This window comes from Myodes glareolus, chromosome 9, assembly GCF_982192425.1.
Source record: "Myodes glareolus chromosome 9, mMyoGla1.1, whole genome shotgun sequence".
Classification (NCBI taxonomy): domain Eukaryota; kingdom Metazoa; phylum Chordata; class Mammalia; order Rodentia; family Cricetidae; genus Myodes; species Myodes glareolus.
In genome coordinates this window covers 94,000,614-94,023,239 of record NC_142034.1, presented here as the reverse complement: position 1 = coordinate 94,023,239, position 22,626 = coordinate 94,000,614, and the positions used below count along the sequence as shown (strand labels likewise).

At 48.0% G+C, this 22,626-nt stretch overlaps 1 protein-coding gene across 1 annotated transcript in view; it reads left to right on the top strand.

Moving 5' to 3' along the window:
* The window catches only part of Lmf1 (lipase maturation factor 1), a 91,419-nt gene that overhangs the window by 15,922 nt on the left and 52,871 nt on the right, over positions 1–22,626 (top strand). The window contains 1 exon segment of the mRNA XM_087910750.1: positions 321–331. Coding sequence (XP_087766876.1) covers positions 321–331 — 11 coding nt within the window.

The following is a 22,626-nucleotide window of genomic DNA, read 5'->3' as shown; positions in this document are numbered from 1 at the left end:
ATGTCAAGGCACCCTTGAGCTTCAGCTCCTAGGGTAGAACATTTGCAGTGGCAATTAATCACAATCAGTTTTTATGCAGGAAAAACCAAATCGTGCATCTGCTCACCCTACCGTGTCTTTTGCTGGTCTACAGACCTCTCACCTATGCAGTGCCTGATGGCTGGTCCTCCTGGAGGCAGGAGGTCCTCCCAGCAGTGCTCCATGCCCACACGTTGCCCTGAGCTCACAAGTGAGTTCTGTTCTGTGGATAAACATGATAATTTAACATATATCACCAAGCCAACATTTTAATGTTTTTTTCTTTTTTGTGTGTGTTTTAGGTATTCTTTTGGTAAGTGACAATCATGCAGAAAAAAAACCCTGCGAGGGCTTGCCTTGTGTGTTGGGGTATGTATATCTGTGCATTTCGGGGGGCTTATCTCATTGTTGAAATACTTGCTGCTATCTCATTCCTGCTGGCTCTGGGCGTGGGGTGGTTGTACAGAGTTTGTTAGCAGGCAGCAAGCCTGGAGGTCTGCTCTAGCAGAAGTGAATGGCTAGGCTGGGTTGGTCCTGGGCTGCCTGTAGCACCTGCACTTCATTATAATGGAGATGCTGGGGGCTGGAGAGATGGCTCAGAGGTTAAGTGCACTTACTGTTTTTGTGAAGGAAGCTAACCACCACTTTTAACTCCACTTCCAGGGGATCTTCTAGCCTCTGCAGGCACTGCATGTATGTGGTACATAGAGAATGCATACAAGCAAAACACTCATACTTGTAAAATAAAAATAAGTAAATGTTGGGGGAAAGTGGCTGGTGTGGTAGTACACGCTTAGCATCCCAACACAAGGGAGACAGAGGCAGGCAGAGCTCCGTGAGTTCAAGACCACCCTGATCTCCATAGCAAATTCCTGTCCACCCAAGGCTATGTAGTAAGACCCTGTCTCAAAAGGATAAAAAAAAAATAATGGAGACACTGAGAAGAGTGATAACCAGAGAAGGCACTTGGAAAAAGTGCAGCAGGTCCCTCTCCATGTGTGTCTCACAGTGTCCTGTGCCCCTGCGCGTTGGTGCCTGCGCATCGGTGCCTGCACATGGGTGCAGGCACAGAAAAGGGCAGGGTAGAGAGCACTGTCCAGTGCACTGGTGCTGACTAGAGAAGCATTTCAGATCCTCCTAGCCCGTGCCGAGTGACAGTCAATGGAGTGTGGCAGCGGGCGGCCCTCAAGTGGCAGGGAAGCCTGAGAATCTGGGAACTTATGTCTGTTAGTTGCCCAAACTCTAAAGTTCTGCAAAAGAGCATGATGAACTGATCTTGGGGGGGGGGTGGGGGGGGACGGGGCAGCTGTGCTGAAAAGGGAGGTCCACCGGCAAACACGAGGGCATGTCTGCTGCCACTATAAAAGTTTCCCTTCAATGTTAGTTCCCTGAGTAGGCAGATACCTGTGTAGGGCAAAGCTGTTCCAATGTGCTGATAGGGCTTTCCCACACAGCTGCGGGCAGTGTCAGTGTGGCTGCTCAGCACACAATGGGTCCAGGACATTCGTATCTACTCCTTGTTTTTTGTATCAAGTCCTCCACAGAACACCATGTTCTCCAGTGCTTCAGGGAACAAATCCTCTTTTCTTAGTGAACTTTGCTTATCTGAAACTGCAACAAGATTACTTTCTCCGGCTATGAGTATTGAAACCTTGAGGCCCTGACTCCTCTATCTAGATGGGATCCCTGCTCCTTGGTGCAGAAGATTCTGGCAATTACTGGAAAAATCAAGTCTGAGGCACACGGGTGCTCACTGCTAGCAGCTCCTTGGAGCTGAGACTGTGTCACGGGGCAGACGTGATGAGCAGTAACAGGTGCTCCACACACGGGTTAGGGTTAGGCCTGTGCTTGGCGGTGGCTGCCCTGTCTTGGAAAGTGGGCAGTGGGGCACCCCCAGAGTTCTGGGGGAGGTGAGATATAGAGGACCTTGGAGCACTACCTTTCTTGCTGTGGAGGCTGAGCGGTGGAAGACCTCCAGGTGGTGACTTCAGGAACTTAGAAGGAAGCCGCTGCTCAGTCATGTTCACCTGTGCTCTCTCCCGCTGGCACTCAGCAGCCTCCAGTTTACATGCTGATTCAGGGACCTGGGAGCCTGTGGCATCGCTGTAGCCCTGTCTCCCCCTTGCTGTTCCAGAAAATAAAGGACCATTTGGGGAAGCAGCACAGGGCAAGCATCTGATGCACTGGGTTTAGACTTTTCTGGAGGGGCTGAAGTGATGGCTCAGTGGTTAAGAACTCTGGCTGCTCTTCCAGAGGACCTAGGTTCAAATCCCAACACTTGCTTGGAAAGTCTCAACCATCAGTAACCCAGTTCCAGAGGCTCCATTGCCCTCCTTTGGCCTCATGGGCACTGCACACACATGGTACACAGACATACATTCCGGGCAAAATACCCTTATGTATAAAAGTAAAAAGCCTCTCCTGAAGGCTTTTCTTCTCCAGCCCTGTGTTGCTGCCCACTCCAGCTGGAGATCTCGCAGTGCGCACCACTCTCCGACCTAGTGTATATTCTTAATTCTATCAGTCAGCTCCGTCTTACAAGGAGCCTCAGTGTGGAGCTGCTCGTAGGTCTCTGCGGGACTTTGTTACCTGAATGGTGGCTTGAAATGCACTTCTGGAGTCCTGTCTCTCTTTGTGCGTCAAGTCTGTATTTGTATGTTCGTTTGTCCATTTCAAGGTAGGAGTCTTACTATGTGCCCCACACTGTTTTCAAACTCTTTGTGCTCCCGCTTCACCCACCCAAATGCCAGTTACAGGCTTGCGCCCCGGTGCCTGGATTAACATGAATTTAATATATTAGTTAAAATTGAATCAGTACAAATGCCCATCCCTTAACTGCACCAGCCACCCGTGGAGTGCTTGGAAGCTCTGTGGTACTGAAAGGCATGAACTCCAGAAGGATCTTTGGCCGGGGTTTCATGGGAGGATGCCCATTCAGCTAGCAAGGGGCTTTGGGCACCCTACTCCTGGGCAAGGGTGAGCAGTGCCCCTTTGGCCTCTTCCACACACGTTGCCAGTGTCAGTGGCAGATTCTGGCTAAGGAGCCCAGACAGTGAGGTCCCATTTCTAGTGCCTTCCTTCATCTCAGACAGTGCAGTTCCTGAAAATACTTGGTTTTTATTAGCAATTTTTGGCTATCTCTTTAAGAGGCCCCCTTTAGTTGTGGAAACTCTGGGTTCTGCTCCATCACTTGCCACCACCTCAGTACCAGACTCCTATTTCTGGACAGATATGGTTGCTGAGTAGCTCAGGGTGTGTGTTGGCGCGGTTCTTTGGGTCACAGGGAGCCCACGCCATTGGTCATCTGTCCGTACTCTTCGCTGCTTTCAGCTTGCCTCGGCGACGCGCAGATCAAAGACTGAGTTAAGGAAAGGCTTTAGCCTGCGCCCTACTTCTGGCCCAGTGGGACTGTGCTTCCTCATGCCCTTTCACCTGGCCTTCTGGAACTTACCCTGCCTGTGCATTGGAAACTGCAGTAGCCTGCCAGGCCGAGCAGCAGGGCTTCAGGTCTCCTGAAGGACAGGGCTGCTCTTGGCAGGCACCATCCCAGCACGTGCAGTACCCAGTGTGACTGCAGTCCCCAGCCTGATGACTATCTCTCAGCATGACCGATATCCCCAGCTCAGCCACTGTCCCCTGGCATGGCTGCTGTCTCTAGCATGGCCACGGTCTACCCTGGGTTCCAGGCCATGCCAAGCTCTGTGTTCAGTGTGAAAGTTTATATAGAGAGGACTTCCACCTTGTCTCTGGGACTTGAGTCCCATGTCCTATCCTTAGGGTTTCCTCACGTTTATTCCCAGACTGACTCCCTCTAGGCCTGGGCTGGGGGCAGGGAGCAACAGTGTGACTGCTCTGACTCCAAGGGCATGATGGGAAAAGAGGGCCTTGTGAGTGTCCTGTTACAGGAACCGCCTGCTGGCAAGACTGGGGCGAGCCTGTGAGATGACTGCAGGATAGACTCCAGCCAAGTAGTGCAGCTTCCTCCCGCTAGCTCTCAGGCCATACTGCAAGACTGCAAGGTCTTCCAGGCCCAGATAGGTGAATGGGGGATAGGCCTTGACTTCCCAGTGATGCCCAGACAGGGTAGGCCACACTTCCTGCTCTCTCTGCCTAGGCCCCTTGGGACACTGGGTTTGGTCTCAGTGACTCCAGGCCACATTGGCTCTGGTGACTGTAAGAAAGGGGGACCAAGCTGCTATGTGAGGGTAGTATGGTGAGAGCCCTGGGCCTCAGGAGATCCCATCAGATTGGGGGCACAAGAAGCCTGGGTCCCCCACCACCACTCAGGGCAGCACACTCAGGGTGTGACGGTTTCTGCAACTCAGGGAAAGATTCTAGAAGACCCCATGCCTTCTGTGTTCAGTTGCTTCTTTGAACAAGAAGCCGCACCGATAAGTGATTAGTTTGTCCTCAGCTGATGAGGACAAGGACAGAAGTTCTGCTGTGTCGCTGCCTGGGCACAGTGTCCAGGCACAGGGACCCACAGAGGCATCTGCCTTGGAGCACACACAACCCATTAGCTGTAAGCACAGCAGGAGTGTGGGGACAGCTCTAAGGCATGTGACCCAAGGAAACTGCACATCAGTGGGTGAACTGCAGGGGAGAGAGACCAGGTGTCTGCAGGAAGCTGATGGGCATGTCAATAACCACGGCTCCCATGTAGCTCAGGAGGGCCCAGGCTGCATTGCAAGAATGGTACCCATAGATTATCTTGTGAGTTCTGTCCTTTGCTCCCTTAGCTGTAGTCTTTCCAAGTGGATGCAGCTCTTAATAATTTGGGGAGCTTTGTTCTTGCCAAGTAGAGAGTTCCCTCTTCTGTCAGATCGTCCTTGGCAGGCCCTGGGCTGCGTGGGATGTTGATATGACTGGGACACTCGAACCTGGGTGTTTCCCTTCACGGCAGCACCTCCTGCCAGCCGTTGTGAATTAAATGCTCCATGTGACCCTTCACCCTTGCCGCTCTTAAATTCATGCTTTAAAAACAGCTTAATGAGGGGTTTACTGGCCCAATTGGAAGTTTTTATTAAGACCCATTAGTGAATGAGCAGAGGCTGCCTGCAGGAAGTGATTAGCACAGTGGCCCAGCCCAGCAGGTTCCGTGAAACTGCTTCCAGACGTGTGGCCGCCGCAGTGGCCTGTACAGCCCTCGACTGCAGTTTGCAGTCCCTCACTCTCCTCCCAGTCCCAGGGCTCAAGAAAGCAGCCTCCTTAATTGAGTTACCCTTGCAGTCAGAGGCAGCCTCAACGGCCTGGCCAGCCTAAGCTCACGAGCCGTCGTCAGCAAGGCAACCCTGTGTCCCCTTCCTAGGCCCTGTCTCTATTAACTTAAACTCTTGGTGTGTTATTAGGGGAAGAATAGCCTCGTAGAGCTCTTTTCCGGAAAATGTCAACTCAGGGTAACAGCAGGCCCTCTGTCCCAGTACCATGTCCAGTCATGTCCTTTGTGGGAGCCCAGGAAAGCCTGGTTCTATCATGTGGGGGCCACTGTGTGGCATGTTAATTGTGGACTGTCTCAGTCAGCTGTTCTATAGTGGCCTAGGGTTGGTGTTTACCCGAATGGGGACGTAAGATCATAGTCTCATCTCCCTCTCTGTGTGCCTCCCTTGCTTCCCCTCACTCCCGTATCCACCCCCCCCCATTTAAATCTAGTGAAAATCAGAAACTGAATCTAAAAGAAAATGTTCCCACGAATGACGGCTCATGCCTTTAATCCTAACAGAATAGGGAGTGAGACGTGATGAATACTCAGTTGCAGAGTGAGACCCACTCTCAAAACAAAGAATAAAATAAACGAGCAAAAAGCCAGGGCTAGGGGCATCACTCAGTGTGCAGAGTGCTTGCCTAACAATCAGAAGCCCTCAGTCTGAAACAGCAAACAATCCCCACGGGCTGGAGGTGGAGGCAAGTTCAAGGCCATAGTCATTTCGAGGCCAGCAGGAGCTGGCTGCTAAGTCTGTGTTCTCTTGTTTCTCACTCTGGGTCTTGCCTGGCATTTATAGCTTCCATTTCCAAAACATGGTCCCCTTTAACAGAGTTCCGAGACATTGAAAAAAGAGCTGTTTCACTTGAGTCCTGAGGCTGCTGGGTGGTTTTATCTGGAATTCTTCTGGCTTGCCTCTTAGTTTTATTTTTGCCAGATTGTTTGGAAATGGGGTGTCTGTCTGGTCTTGACTGTCCCACTCGGGTAGGAAGTCTTCTGTCTCCATCCATCTCTCTAAAGGACAGAGAGCCCCGTGGACTTAGTCTCCTACATCGGGATCTCTCTGATTTCAAGCTTGTTCCTTCTAAACTACCTGTGGGTGCTGAGTGGCCTCACTTGCCAAGCTGTCTGTCCATCTCGCTCTCTGGCATACCATATCACTCTCTAGCGTAATGCCCATCTTTGCTTGTTTCTCTCTGTTCTCCATGGGCAAAACACTCAGAAACTGTCTCCCTTGTGGTCTTGAAAGAACTGGTTTTATTTATCAGACTTTGAAGAATTTTAAAAATTTGTTTTACCATGTTGGAAACCTGAGGGATTTGTGCAGCGCTATGCCTGTGCCCCACCCTTGGCCACACCCTAGCCCTGACAGGTGTTCTGCTGTGTTCATCAGGCTTCGGTTTTGTAGGTTGCCTTCTCCTGGAGGAAAGGGCTTTTTATCCAGTGTCTCCAGTTGACAGCTTAATTCATTTATTCTCCGTCTCCTCTCCTCTGACAATAGCAGCGCGCACACAGATGACCACTGCCCTCTAACTGTGTCCCTGTTCCACCCCGATGACAGCCACTGTGATTCTGTAACCTTCAGCGCTGATGACTGTTTGGACAAGTGCCATCAAAAGAAATAGACAACAATACTACATGTGTAGGGTGTTATTTTTTTCCTCCCTGAGTATCAGCTTCTGAATTCTTTATACCCTGGCTAGACCATGACCTAAAGATTATTCTTTTAATTGTTAAAAAGAAAACCTAGGCACAAAAAAGAAAACCTAGGCACATACTTGGATTGCATGGTTTCTTCTGAACAGAACTGAATGCTGTTTTACCTCTGCTCACCCCAGCTTCTGCTCTGCAGATAAATCCCTCTATCTCCGCTAGCACTTATGCACTTATTCTGGTTTGCTTGGTTTGGTTTTTTGTTTTATGTGTTTTTTTTTAAGTTTTTCAGTAAAAGGTTTCTTTGTGTTTCTCATTTAAAAATTATTATTTATGCCAGGTGGTGGTGGCATACCCTTTTAATCCCAGCATTTGGGAGGCAGAAGCAGGCAGATCTCTTGTGCATTCTAGGCCGGCCTGGCCTACAGAGCTTCCAGGACAGCTACGGCTACACAGAAAAACCCTGTCTCGAAAAAACCAAAAAAGCAAAAAAACTATTATTTGTGTGTGTGTGTGTGTGTCTAAGATGTGTGTGAGAGCACACATGTACTACAGCACCCATGTAGAGGTCAGAGGACAACTTTGTGGAGTCAGTTTGTTTCTTCTGTCCTTCCTTTCTTCCTCTCCTCCCTCTCTCCCTCCCTCCCTCCTTCCTTCCTATCATACACGGTATCCTGGTTTTGTTTCTGTTAGTATGATAAGCTGTCCTGATGAAAGCAGCGCAGTGGAGGAAAGTTACGATCCACCATTTCAGGGAAGCCCAGCAGGAGCTCAAGCGGTTGTTACTTCACATTCACAGTCAGGAGCACAGTGCAAGTAAAAGCATCTGTGCTGTCTACGGCTTTCATTTCGCCTTCTCCTCTCCTTCCCCTCTCCCCAGAAGTTAGGTCTACTTGTTTCTTCACTCTTGGAGGAGAAGGTTCAAGACCTAGGGAATGGTGCCACCAACAGTGGACTGGTTTTTCCTACATCAATTAACCATCAAGACAATCTCCACAGACATGCCCACAGGGTAACCTGATCTAGGCAATTCCTCAATTGTGACTCTTTCCTCAGGTAATTCTAGTTTGTGGCAAGTTGATATTTAAGACCATGTGTGTGCTGGGGATCAAATTCAGGTCACCAGGCTTGCACATCAAACACCATTAGCAACTGAGCCGTCTTGCCAGTCCTTGAATCCATATTTCTAATGAGGCGTGTACATGGATTGCTCTTGTTGGGTCACTTTTAGATACTGTTTGTGTACTGTCTTCTGTCGTGAGTGACAAGGACCCCTCACATGCTCCTAATGCTGTTTTCAACATCTTAGCACAACTATGTCACAGGTATAATTTTTACACTTGATTTTAGCCAAAAGACCAAAAAGTGATGCAGATATAATTGATTTGTCAATTTGTGCATTATTGCGTCTATGCAAATATTGACTGCTGTGCCAGATAGTGAGCTGTAACTTTTTGTCTATCCTCTTTGGTTTTTCCCAGAGTTGGCCCTTCTTTCATGGTTTAGTTTTTCATCTCTGATCTTGTCTCATCAATTTATTCTAATGCAACTGCTTAACTCCTCTTGATATTTTTATTCTATAGAAAACACATTCCACAGTCTATCATTCTTTCTCCCCACAACTGTGGAGGTTTCTCTTTACTTACAGGCTCTCTGGTACTGCTTGGAGCAGATGCATTTTAGACATCTGGGTTTGAAGATTGTGTGGCAGGTTAGCTTTCTTTGCCAGATCCTGTTCCACTCATTGACTTACCCCTCCCTGTGTCCTAGAGATCCTTGCGATCCACAGGGGTTGGTGCCATGCTAAAAACAAGTCTCCACATCAACAACTGCTTTTTCCACTGTGACCCCCGCCCCCGACACAGGATTCCTAGGAGGAACCATCTGTCAGTGTTTGCATGACCACATTCACAGGGAGACACCTGAAAGCAGCAGGTCAATGGGATCCTCATCTTGACTTACCCAGCTTGCAACTGTTCGTCCGAGGCAAGGCAAGCCGTCCCGCATGCATGTTGCCTGTTAAGCTTTCCCCCATGCATGCATTATGGTCTGTTTGCACCAGGCAGCTGAGAGACTTGAGAAGCACTCTGGTCTCTTCAGACACCATCAAGACTGCCAGCTGGCCTGGCACCTCCAGCACCTGGTGCACGTCCCCAGTGCTTCCTGGCTCCCAGACCCCTTGCTAGCTGTGGGAGAGCACTGCCAGCAAGCCTGACCTTGGCCAGTGTCAGGAACAGGAAGAGGCTCTGCTGGCTGCCCCAGCTAGTGTCTGCATGCCAGTGTCTGCTGCGAACGCTTTGATGTTCTGAAACAGAAACTCTTAAAGAGGAAGCCGTACTCTGCGCTGTCACAATGGCAGCTCTTGTGTGTGCATTTGTGGGAGGAGATGGGAGTAGCTGTTTGGCTACTGCTAATGGCTCTTAAGTGTGGGTAACGGGCCCTTCCTGACAGTTCCTGTCCTCTTGTCCAGCATACAATGCTTCTTTCAAGGTATGATCCCTATATGTGTTGCGGGTGCTGGCTGCCTCTGAAGCATGTAGCTCCATGGCAGGCAAGCTGTTTGGTCCTTGCCATGATGAACATCTCTAGGGCATTCACAGGCTAACTGTGAGGAGGGGTCAGAGGTGAGCTTTATTGTTACCGCTGCTGTGTGTGTGATGCGTGTGTATAGTGTGTGTAGGCAGCCATAGGGACACAGGTAACTATCGACTAGGAGCACCCATAGGGCCACAGGGGCCTTGCACACAAAGGTCACCATCTTTACACTGAGTAAGAGCTCTGATATTGAGCCTGTCACATGTTGGGATCTCATCGATGTCTCTGCCACAAGGGCATACAAGGGCCAGCCTGATGGCAGTGGCCTCAAGCCTGCCACTCTTGCCTCACCATGGTGGTAACTGTAGGGCCAAATAGGCAGAGGGTCTGCTAGAGAGTCGGTTTTAGCTTCTCTTTGTACATTTGTGCAAAGCTGGGTATAAAATATAACAGAGAAACTGGTTTCAAACACGGGCAGAAGGCAGATAGTGTGTCGAGACTGACCTGACACACAGGTGAAAGAGCTTGACATAAATGATTGTTCTCCCTTCTATAGCTGAAGGTGCTTGGGCCAGGGGTACATTGTATGTATGTAGGCATAGTTCCCTCTCCTGTATTGACCCTTGTAGGGGCTGCCATACTGATTTTTCTGGTCGCTTCAGCTGTAAGGTTAACTTTAAGCAATGCACAGTCGCTGTCGGAGATTTCTGTCCTCTTCCAGGCTGTCCCAGTAGCTCAGCACCTGCCACTTTTATTTATCGAGTAGCACCCACTGTGGGACCTCTCTGGCAGCCAAGGGCCAGTGGGCTTCTAGGTTGAGGCCCATCCTCTTCCCAAGTTTCTCTCAAGACTAGAGCTGCAGGCACCTGTCTTCCTTGTGCTTCATGGCGGTCATTGTGTCATAGCTAAGCAGCCAGCAAAGCCAACACCGGTGTTGTGACACAAGCTTTGCACGTGGAGAAACAGTGCCAGCCACACCTTAGAAGATGAACGTGTGGTTGCGCCACGCTTACTGAGGAACTGCAGAGAGGAGAGCTCCACCCACCTCTCAGCGCTGCTGGCCTTAGTGACTCCCAGGGAGAAGCTGGCCTCAGGTCCAGAGGGCAGCTGCAGAATGTGCCTCAGATTTGGTCTGACCCATGCTTCCTGGTGGGTAAGCAGAATAATGGTTTTGGGGAGGATCGCCCCAACAGAGAGGGCGTTTCTGTCGCACTTTCCTGATTTACTTTAAGATATGTCTGCCAAGTGTCCCTCTGTCCAGTTACAGCTTCCCATAGGAAGTAGATTCCTGAGTCAATTCCTTAGTGGTGGGGGGTCCACATGCCACTTAGAGGAGTGTCACATAGTCTATAGGACTTGAAGCCACACAGCATTGTAGAGAATTTCAGATGGTTCCTGCAGGTCACCATCTTACCTAGGCAATGTCTTACCTGCCGAGGTTGCTGCTGAGACATCCCATGGTAAGTCCTGCTTCCCTTTGTTCTGTGGAGCCCCTTTGTGAGGAAGAGTGATCCTCCTTTCCCCAGGGTTTATGCAGAACAGTGGAGGTTATTTTATTCTCTTGGGTGACCGCCGAACATCCCTGTGGTCTTTTCTGTGCCTCACATCCATGGTCTTCCCACTGGTCCCTGGGCCATAAATTGCCCATCCTGAGACCTCTCCCACTACCCAGTACTAGCACGTGCTTCAGGCACACCTTGTCCTGCTTCAGCCGTCTGTCAAGTTTTGCTCAGGACCTTGGTCCTCCTGTGGAAATACATCTAGAAAATGTTGCTCCCTGCTCTAGCCTCCTGGTGGGCAGAGCTAGGGAATAATGAGGTTACCAAATCCACACAAGGAAGAGGAATGACATAGGGGTGTGGCTCTGATGACTCTCGGAGCAGCAGCTGAGGGAATGCTTCCTGCCCTGCACCCCTTTGTGTGTTCTCAAGACAGCCATAGTGAGAGAGGACAGGCTGTGTCATCAGCCAGGAGCTGGGAGGAGACTGACTTGTGCCAGTGGTGGGGGTGATCTGAGTGCCGTCAGTCCTCGTATCTGGGTGAGACTGTAGGGGAGTTGTACACTGCACAGTCGCTACCATGAACTTGAACCTAGCCTGACACATCGGGTCTGCCAGAGAGTTGGTTTTAGCTTCTCTTTGTGCATTTGTGCAAAACTGAGTATGAAATATAACAGAGAAACTGGTTTCAAACCAACAGTATCTGATAAACACGGGCAGAATGCAGGTGGTATGTCGAGACTGACCTGACACACAGGTGAAAGAGCTTGACATAAATGATTGTTCTCCCCTGCCAGGGCATTTGAAAGCACAAACTACAAAAGCCACTGTAAAAACCCAGCAGTTTGGGCTACAGTGGGAGCTCAGTTGGTAGGATGTTTATCTTGCAAGAATGAGGACCTAACTTGATTCCCAGAGCCCACATGAAAAGCCAAGCATGGTAGCTCTCGTTTGTAGCCTAGCCAGCTTAATCAAGCTCCAGGTCTCAGAGCCCCTCTCACAAAGTAAAAGGTGGATGTTGACTGAGGAATGATACTCCAGGTTGATCTCTGGCCTCCACAGCCGTGTGTACACACAGGCATGCACAAATATGCAGAGAAACAAAACCAAACAAGCAGCAGTTTGCTGAAGAGGTTTAGGCCATCAAACTCAAGGGGACTAACCCAGCATCAAGCCACTGTCTCTCACATTGACTTCAGGGACTGCTGACTGATGGCCTGGGGTGGCAGGTATGGCCCAAAGCAACTGAAACTGTGGCTCTCCCTGAAAGCTGGCATGGTCAGTGATCGGGAATCACGATTGTATGAGCCCTGCAGCTTGTCTCTCTCGAGTGGGGTCAAAGATGTGAGAAACTATCCCTAAGTTATAGTAGGGCAAGGAGACTTCAAAGGTTCAGGACTAGGACCTTGACTACTTGTCAGCCCCTCTGGCGATCACCAAACACTGACTAAAAATCTGTGCATTGCAGCTTAGTAGCTAAAGTTCTTTAAAAAAAAAAAAAATCTTATTTTACATACCAATCCCAGTTCCCTCTCCCTCCCACCCACCCCCATCTTCTCTGCACTGCCCCCATCCACTACTCAGAGGGGGTGAGGCCTCCCATGGGGAGTCAACAAAGTCTGTCACATCACTTGAGGCAGGACCAAGGCCCTCCCCCATGTATCTAGGCTGGGCAAGGTATCCCTACATAGGGATTGGGCTCCAAAGAGCCAGTTCATGCACTGGGGATAAATACTGGTTCCACTGCTAGTGGCTCCACAAACTGCCCAAGCCACACAACTGTCACCCACATTCAGAGGGCCTAGTTCTGTCTTAAACAGGTTCCCCAGCTGTCAGTCTGGGGTCAGTGAGCTCCCACTAGCTTTTTCTATGGGTTTCCCCCATCATGGTCTTGGTCCCTTTGCTCATAATATCACTCCTCCCTCACTATGACTGAGTTCGGCCCAGTGCTTAGCTGTGGATCTCTACATCTGCCTCCATCAGTCACTGGATGAAGGTTCTATGATGACAATTAAGGTAGTCATGAATCTGGTTACAGGGGAAGGATAGTTAAGAAACCCTCTCCACTATTGCTTAAATTCTTAGCTGGGGTCATCCTTGTGGGTTCCTGGGAATTTTCCTAGTGCCTGATTTCTCACTATCTCCATAATGGCTCCCTCTTTCAAGATATCTCTTTCCTTGCTCTCCCTCTCTGTTCTTCACCCAACTCAGTCTTCCTGATCCTTTATGCTCTCCTCCCCACTCCCCTATCCCCTTCCCACTCCTCCATTCCCTCCCCACACTGTCCCCCCACACTGCCCATGTTACTAAAGAGATCTTGCCTTCCTGGGAGGATCCATATATGTCTCTCTTAGGGTTCTCCTTGTTTTCTGTCTTTTCTGGGGTTGTACATTGTAGGCTGATTATCCTTTGCTTTATGTCTAATATCCACTTATGAGTGAGTGCCTACCATGTTTGTCTTTCTGTGTCTGGGTTACCTCAATCAGGATGTTTTTTTTTTTTTTTCCGAGTTCTGTCCACTTGTCTGCAAATTTCAAGATGCCATTTTTTTCAACCGCTGAGTAGTACTCCTATGTGGAAATGTACATTTTTTTTTATCCATTCTTTGGTTGAGGGGCATCTAGGCTGTTTCCAGGTTCTGGCTGTTACGAATAACGCTGCTATGAACATAGTTGAGCAAATGTCTTTGTGGTATGAGTCTGCATCCTTTGGGTATATACCCAAAAGTGGTATTGCTAGGTCTTGAGATAGATTGTTTCCTAATTTTTTGAGAAACCATCATACTGATTTCCAAAGTGGCTGTACCAGTTTGCACTCCCACCAGCAGTGGGGGAGTGTTTCCCTTACTCTGTATCCTCTCCAGCATAAACCATCATCAGTGTTTTTGATCTTAGTCATTCTGACTGGCATAAGATGGTATCTCAGAATCGTTTTGATTTGCATTTTCCTGATGGCTAAAGATGTTGAGCAATTCCTTAAGTACCTTTCGGGCATTTGAAATTTCTTTTTTTTTTTTTTTTTTGATTTTTGAGGCAGGGTTTCTCTGTAGTTTTTAGTGCCTGTCCTGGAACTAGCTCTTGTAGACCAGGCTGGCCTCGAACTCACAGAGATCCGCCTGCCTCTGCCTCCCGAGTGCTGGGATTAAAGGCATGCGCTACCACCGCCCGGCCCCATTTGAAATTTCTTTGTTGAGAATTCTCTGTTTATCTATACCCTATTTTTTAAATTGGATTATTTGGTATTTTGATATCTAGTTTCTTGAGTTCTTTATATATTTTGGAGACCAATTTTCTGCCTGATGTGGGGTTAGTAAAGATCTTTTCCCATTCTGTAGACTGTTGTTTTGTCTTGTTGGCCACATCCTTTGCTTTACAGAAGCTTCTCAGTTTCAGGAGGTCCCATTTATTGTTGCTCTTAGTGTCTGTGCTACTGGGGTTATACTTAGGAAGTGGTCTCCTGTGCCAATGTGTTCAAGTGTACTTCCCACTTTCTCTTCTATGAGATTCAGTGTGGTTCGTTTTATGTAAAGGTCTTTGATCCATTTGAACTTGAGTTTTGTGTATGGGGACAGATATGGATCTATTTGCATTCTTCTACATGTTGATATCTAGTTATGCCAGCACTGTTTGTTAAAGATTGCTTTCTCTTTTCTATTGTATAATTTTAGCTTCTTTGTCAAAGAGCAGGTGTTCATAAGTATGTGGATTAATATCAGGGACTTTGATTCAATTCCGTTGGTCAACCTCTCTGTTTTATGCCAGTACCAAGCTGTTTTCATTACTGTAGTTGTAGTTCTGTAATAGAGTTTGGTATCAGGGATTCTTATGCCTCTGGAAGTTCCTTTATTGTACAGAATTGTTTTGGCTATCCTGGGTCTTTTTGCTTTTCTATATGAAGTCGAATATTTTCCTTTCAAGGTCTGTGAAGAATTTTGATGGGCATTGCATTGAACCTATAGATTGCTTTTGGTAGAGCTGCCATTTTTACTATGTTGATCCTCCCTATACAAGAGCATGGGAGATCTTTCCATTTTCTGATGTCTTCTTCAATTTCTTTCTTCAAAGACTTAAAGTTCTTGTCATACAGGTCTTTCACTCCTTTGGTTAGTGTTACCCCAAGATATTTTATGTTGTTTGTTGCTGTTTTGAAAGGTGATGTTTCTCTGATTTCTTTCTCAGCTTCTTTATGATTTGTATATAGGATGACTACTAATCTTTGGAGTTGATCTTGTATCCTGTTACATTACTGAAGGTATTTATCAGCTGTAGGAGTTCCCTGGTAGAATTTTTGGGGTGACTTATGTAAACTATCATATCATCTGCAAATAGTGAAAGTTTGACTTTCTCCTTTCCAATTTGCATCCTCTTGATCTCCTTTTGTTGTCTTATTGTTCTAACTAGAACTTCAAGTAATATATTAAATAAATATGAAGAGAGTGGACAGCCTTGTCTTGCTCCTGATTTTAGTGGAATTCCTTTGAGTTTTTCTCCATTTACTTTGATGTTGGCTGTTGACTTGCTGTATATTGCGTTTATTATGTTTAGATATGTTCTTTGTATCCCTGATCTCTCCAAGACGTTTATCATGAAGGGATGTTAGATTTTGTCAAAGGCTTTTTCAGCATCTAATGGGAGGATCATGTGGGTTTTTTTTCTTTATTTGTTTATATAGTGGATTACATTGACAGATTTTCTTATGTTGAACCATCCCTGCATCTTTGAGATGAAGCCAGCTTGATCATGGTGGATGATGTTTCTAATGTGTTCTTGGATTCTGTTTGCCAGTATTTTTATTATTTTTGCATCAATGTTCATGAATGAGATTGGTCTGTAATTCTCTTTCTTAGTTGTATCTTTGTGTGGTTTGGGTACCAGGGTAACTGTAGCCTCATAAAAAGAGCTTGACAGTGTCCCTTCTGTTTCTATTGTGTGGAACAATTTGAGGAGTATTGGTATTAGCTATTTGAAATTCTGGTAGAATTTTGTGCTGAAACCTTCTAGCCCTGGGCTTTTTTTGCTTGGGAGACTTGATGACTGCTTCTATTTCCTTAGGAGTTATAGGTTTATTTAAATTGTCTATCTGTTCTTGGCTTAATTTTTGGTATGTGGTACCTATTCAGAAAATTGTCCATTTCCTTTAAATTTTCCAATTTTGTGGACTACAGGTTTTTGAAGTTTGACCTGATGATTCTCTGAATTTCCTCTGTGTCTGTTGTTATATCCACCTTTTCATTTCTGATTTTGTTAATTTGCATATTCTCTCTCTGCCTTTTGGTTAGTTTGGATAAGGGTTTGTCTCTACCTTGTTGATTTCATTTCTTTATTTCTTCCTTGACCCAGGGTGATTCAATTGAGCACTGTTCAGCTTCCATGTGTTTGTGGGCTTTCTGCAATTAGTCTTGTTGAATTCTCTCTTTAAGCCATGGTGATCCAATAAGATACAAGGGGGTTATTTCAGATTTTTTTTATATCTGTTGAGTTTTGCTTTGTTAACAAATATATAGTCAATTTTTGAGAAGTTCCATGAGGTGCTGGGAAAATCTTCTTTTGTGTTTGGGTGGAATGTTCTATATGTGTCTGTTAAACCCACTTGAGTCATAACTTCTGTTAGTTCCTTTATTTCTCTGTTAAGTTTCTGTCAGGTAGTCCTATCCAGTGGTGAGAGTGGAGTGTTGAAGTCTCCCACTATTAGTGTGTGGGGCTTGATGTGTGATTTGAACTTTAGTAATGTTTCTTTTATAAATGTGGGTGCCCTTGTATTTGAGGCATAGATTTTCATAATTGAGACTTCATCTTGGTGGATTTTTCCTGTGATGAATATGAAATGTCCTTCTTCATCTCTTGATTAATTTTAGTTTGAAGTCTATTTTGTTAGATATTAGGATAGCTACACCTGCTTGTTTCTTAGGTCCATTTGATTGGAGAATCTTTTCCCAACCCTTTACTCTGAGGTAATGTCTGTCTTTGAAGTTGAGGTGTGTGTTTTGTACGCAGCCAAAGGATGGATCCTGTTTTTGTATCCATTCTCTTAGCCTATGTCTTTTTATAGGTGAATTGAGACCATTGATATTAAGAGATATTAATGGCCAGTGATTGTTAGTATCTGTTATTTTTGGTTTTGGTGGTGGTGATAATGTGTGAGTGGCTTCCTTTTGGGGGATTTGCTGCTGTGAGATCATACACTGTCTGTTTTCATGGGTGTAGATAGTTCCCTTGGGTTGGAGTTTTCCTTCTAGTACTTTGTGTAGGGCTGTATTTGTGGATAGGTATTGTTTAAATCTGGTTTTGTTATGGAATATCTTGTTCTCTCTGTCTATGGTGATTGAAAGCTTTGCTGGATAGAATAGTCTGGGCTGGCGTCCATGGTCTCTTAGTGTCTTCAGAACATCCAGGACCTTCTACCTTTCAGAGTTTTCATTGAGAAGTCAGATGTAATTCTGATAGGTCTGCCTTTATATGTTACTTGACCTTTTTCCTTTGCAGCTCTTAATATTCTTTCTTTATTCTGCACGTTTAGTGTTTTGATTATTATGTGGTAAGGGGATTTTTGGGGGAGGGTCCAGTCTATTTGGTGTTCTGTAAGACTGAAAATCTGTGTATCATAGCTCAGTAGCTAGAGTTCTTACTGGCAGGGGAGTCTACTGCCTTAGGGTAGCAGGAAGGGCCAGCTGCTCCAGGACTTGCCCATCTGACAGCCATGTCACTGGGAGGTTCTGGGCCATGTTCTGTGTTCCTATTGGCAGTATTGGGGATGGGGGAGAGGATGGGTCTTCAGGAAGTGGGTGCAGAGGATGGCAGGGGATGCTCAGACAACCCCCTCCCATCAGCTTGCTCAAAGGTTTCCCTGACTGATGTGGAGCCCATGGACAGGTGTGAGGGTGATGAGATGGATGGAAGCATAAGCGGGAAAGCATCTGTGATATGGGGGTCTCAGTTAAGCAGTGGTTTACCTGATAACCCCGGAGAAATAGAGTCTTAGTGTGAGCTTCCAGTGCCGGCAGTGGACATGCACACAAGGCAAGAGGTGCGACATCGTCTAAAGAGTGAAGGCACGTGGGTGCCTTTCGGGTCTACCTGTGACAGGGAAGGACACTCTCTGTCTGACTTAGGTAGGTGTCTGTTCTGCTGATGATGTTCTTCTGCCTTGTCCCGTCTGAAAGTCTCCCCACATCAGAGGGCTCAGTCCATGGTCACCGATGATGAGGGCTCTGATATTCCTGTGCCTGTGTGTGTGGTAATGCTAACACTGTGGCAGGGAACCTGTGCTACAGCAAGGTGACTCATCTTAGGGCAGACAGGAGGAGAGACGGGGAGTGAGCCTACACTGGCTGGCTCCCCCCTGCTTTTGTTGTCAGGGCCCTAGCCTCTATTGGATGGTGTGCCCACATTCAGGGTGCCTCCTCAGTTGCTGCCCTGCCTGCCAGTCCTCTCTGTTAATGCCAGGGGTGTGCTTTGCTAATCTCCTAATTCAATCACAGTGCTCAGCTGGAACAACTGCCTGGAAAGTGGGCAAAGAACACACACACTGCCACTGCTTACCCATGTGAGAGACTAGGGCGGCCCCGTGGGCTCTTGGAGCCCAGGATGGACTCTGCTCTTGCTTCTCTGCCTGGCCTCTGAAGTGCCTCCCACCCTCCCATGAAGGCTGAGAAGGTGGCTGGAGGGGTTGGTGTTGGAGCAGAGGTGTGAGGTAGGATTGGGCTCCAGAGAAGGAAGGAGACCCTAGGGCAGGTATTGGGAGGAGTGCTGATCATGGGCGCTGGTCACTTCCTGTCTGGGCCATTTTCTTCTGTGACAATTATATCACCTGTTTTTGTATAATTGTGAACCTTAGTTGAGAATGATGGCACACGCTTTAACCCAGCAGAGGCTAGTGGGTCTCTGAGCTAGTGGCCAGCCTGGTCTACAGAGTGATTTCCAGGACAGTCAGAGCTATATAGAGAAACCCTGTCTCAAACCAATCCTCTTTCCCCAAAAAAGGATCCTTGACTAGTCCTCCAAAAGATAGCATTTCTGGATATTTGTCCTGGTGACATTAAGAATGAGACGCCTTAGGCTGCCAAACTCTGAGTGAGGCAGCGCCATGGAGCCCTATGTATGGCTGCAGTTCATCCCCACCCCAACCCGGTTGTGGCTCCTGGGAATGGCTAGCCTGATCACGTGCTCCAATGCAGACTGCTTTCCTCATCAGACCTCCTGCCCCAGCTCCCATGCCAGTGTCACTGAGGCATGTAGGAGGGCTGGAGCCACTCTGCTTTAGCAAGGTGAGGGTCCTGCATGCAGATGTCTGGGTCGGGAGGAGCAGTGTCCACCCTGGGTTCACAGAAGAGCCCACAGGACTGCCCTGGCCTCTGACGTGGGAACATGGCAGTGGTATGTGTTTTCTGGCCCACTTTCCAGGCAAGCTGACCTCTTACTAAAAAGTCTGTGGGGACATCACACTTCTTCAGCATTGGATGATGCCATATGAGGGCGTTAATGTCCCTGAGCCACAGCAGTCTTGGAAGCTCCTGAAAGGTGTAGGGTTAGGGCACCTTGGTGGGAGGCTTTAAAGCCTGTCCTGGAACTCACTCTGTAGACCAGGCTGGCCTTGAACTTAGAGAAGATCCACCTGCCTCTGCTTCTCTAGTGCTGGGTTTAAGGACGTGCACAACTATTACCCGGCTTGGTGGGCTTCTTATGCATCCAGGACACCCAGGGTAGGGAGTAGGTACGCAGATTTGTCCAGCCTTGGTTCTGCATTGAGACCCACACCACACAAACCTAAGCAGGCACTGCCTCCGAGATGGGCTGGGAGTTGGGGTCCAGACCTGTGAACCATGGGGACCGCCATCCTACATAGCCACTTAAACCTACATTCAGCTGAGCTAAAGTTTAAAAACTTTTACATTTTTCTCTCAGTCACATGAACCACATTTTTAGATCTCAGAGGCCTCCATGGCCAGTGGCTCCTTTGCCATGCCTCACCAACCCCGAGCATTGTAGACAGAGCCAAGGGGCCATGGTGTCTGACACTTCCTCGGGATCCTGGTCTGTGGCTTTGAGGTTGAGCAGTCTGTAGTTCATTTCCACAACAGGAAATAAGAGAAAGCCCGGGAAAATGTGTGCCCTTTAGCATGCTATCTATACGTTAAATATTTGGAATATATTAATCCGAAAAAAATCTGGCTAAGTCTAATTTCCGTTGAGGGGAAGCATATATGTATTTATCCAGAGGCAATAAAGCTGTGGAGGTCACTTCTGTGGATCCCGTTTCCAGGCTAGTTGGTGACACCTGCAGAGATCTAAGCAGAGGGGGACACCCGGTGGCTAGGAAGTCTGGTTGTCCTAGCAACCGAGCCTTAACAAGCACCTGGGACCTGGGTTCTCGAAAGGGTCACCACAAGGTCATGTGGGTTATGGGGGTCACTTCCTGTTTCTCTGAGTGCCCAAGGACATCCTTAAAACGTGTATTAGCAATCTTCCAAACTTGCAGCTGGGGCATGCCTTTGCCAGTAAGTCCATTTCTTTTTTATAATTTGCTTTTTAAGAAAGGGTCCCACCCTGTGGCCCTCTGACATTGAACTTAGGGCAATCCTCTGCCTCAGCTGCCTAAGTGCTGGCATTACAGGCATGAGGCACCACACCTGGCTTTCATGAGTACTTCTTATAACCTGTAGCCTGCAGCCAGTACTTTTGAGAAATATCTGCTCACTTGAAAATGCTCTCCCTATTCAGGTCCAGTCTCTACCTTGAGTCCTGTTCTCCGAGGCTTGGTCTCCACACTCCACTCATGACTTGCTCCTCCTTTAGTGGGTTAGACTGTACCTTGTTGCTTATTGCTTATGGGATGCTTAACACTGGAAGCAGCATGGCTAGCAGGACTGACAGCCCTGTGTTTGCGCTGGCGTGTGGATGCCTGTGTAGAGCTGTGGATGCCCCGCTGGCTCCAGAGCAGGAGAAGGAGGGGGTGGTGGGGAGTGAAGAGATAGTCTTCCTCTCCTATGGGAGCAGCTCTGTATTTAATTCCTTTCAGCACCCACAAGGGCAGCTTTGAGTGTACTAAGATGGGTGGGGGATGTGTTGAGAAGCGGCATCTCGGCATCTCGACATGGCACCTGCTCTAAAGGTTGCCCCAAGGCTGCATGTGAGCCATTACTCGAGGGTTTCTGTAAGGTGGTGATGACCCACATGTGTGTGCAGGGCAACTGCTGATGGGGATTCTGGCTGACTGAGACAGAAGCCACTGTGCATGTACTCCAAACCTGCTGGCTACAGGATGGCTCCAGTGGCCTCAGATCTCCTTTCAAAGTGTGGCTGTTTCTGGCACTCCACACTTGGGGTGCCCTGGGTCTGGTGGCACAGGTCTGCAGTCCCAGCACTCAGCCGAGGCAGTGGGCTCACTATGAGTTTGAGGTCAGTCTGAATTACATAGTAAGTTCCATAGTAAGTTCTGTAGCCTGGGCTACAGAACAAGAAAGACCCTGCCTAAAAACAAAGACCAAAGAAAATCCAAGCTTTGGGTTGAATCTCCATCACAGGTACAAAAGACAAACCCAGATTCACAGAAGCGACTTTGCAGAGCAGTATCCATAATAAAACTACAGATCCAAACTTAGGGGAACACGAGTCCCTCGCTCTCTGGTAGTCTGGCTAACAACACTGCTTTCTCTCTGTGCCCTATGGCTGCCTGATTGCATAGGGAGCCGGGTTGGTGCAATCCTAGGACCCAGCAGATTCGTCGTCACAGTCACAGACCATAGAGGACACAGACCTGAGGTCAGAGACATAGAGAGTAGGGATTGCAGCTCTTTGGGGAAAAGGGGTAGCCTCCCCCGTGATGTCACTGCTTGGGCTAGTGTGGGCCCCAGACTGTGCTATGCACGGGTGGGCACCGTTTGTGGCCCATGGAGTTTCCGTTACCCACACCCCTTCCTTCCGTGTTAGCAGTAGAGCAAAGCAAAATTTTGCTATGCTAGCTCATAACTTCTCCTAAAATATAACCTATGAAAATTAAGGAAACTTTTAAAAGCTGCGGGCTCCCTCCAGGGCCATCATTAGAAGCCCCTGGGGTGGCAGAGGGCGGGCGGCTCACTGCTGGAGTGACAGCCAGTCAGGAGGGAGTGCTTTGCCCCCTTCTCCCTGTTTTTAACGAAGGAGCTAATGGATTTCCTATTCCTCACGTGGATGGTGCTGTCACTTTTGAAGGATCATCTGCGCTATATTTAATTACTCCTTCTGACTATCTGAAGTCGTTCTGACTAGCTCGTGCAGCCTGGTTGCCATCTTCTTCCTACAGTGGCCATCTCAGGGAAGCGTCCCTCGGAGATGCTTCAGGTCTTGCTCCTTATTTAGGGAGTGAGCTTGGCCTTTGACACACATAACTAGCTCCAGGTGATATTTCATCATGTCTCACATTGTATGATGCCTGCTACCCTTGTCTAGCCCCTGGTCTGGGTCACTCCTGGGCCTTTATTTCTCACATGGCTGAGTGCATCCATGTCCTGGCTCTCCCTAACCCCCTATGGTACCACACCATAGCTTGACTCCTGTGCTGCTCACCTGGAGCAAGAGCTAGCCTTTGGGGTGAGCTTTCCCACCTGATAAGCTAGCACCCTACCAATAGGACCTTCCAAAAGTTTTCTACCTGCTCCCTAAATCTCCCATCCTGTCCCACCAATCCTCTGATCCCCTCCCAGACTTGGGCCCACAGCTTGGCTTGGCTGTGCTCTGCCCTTGATTG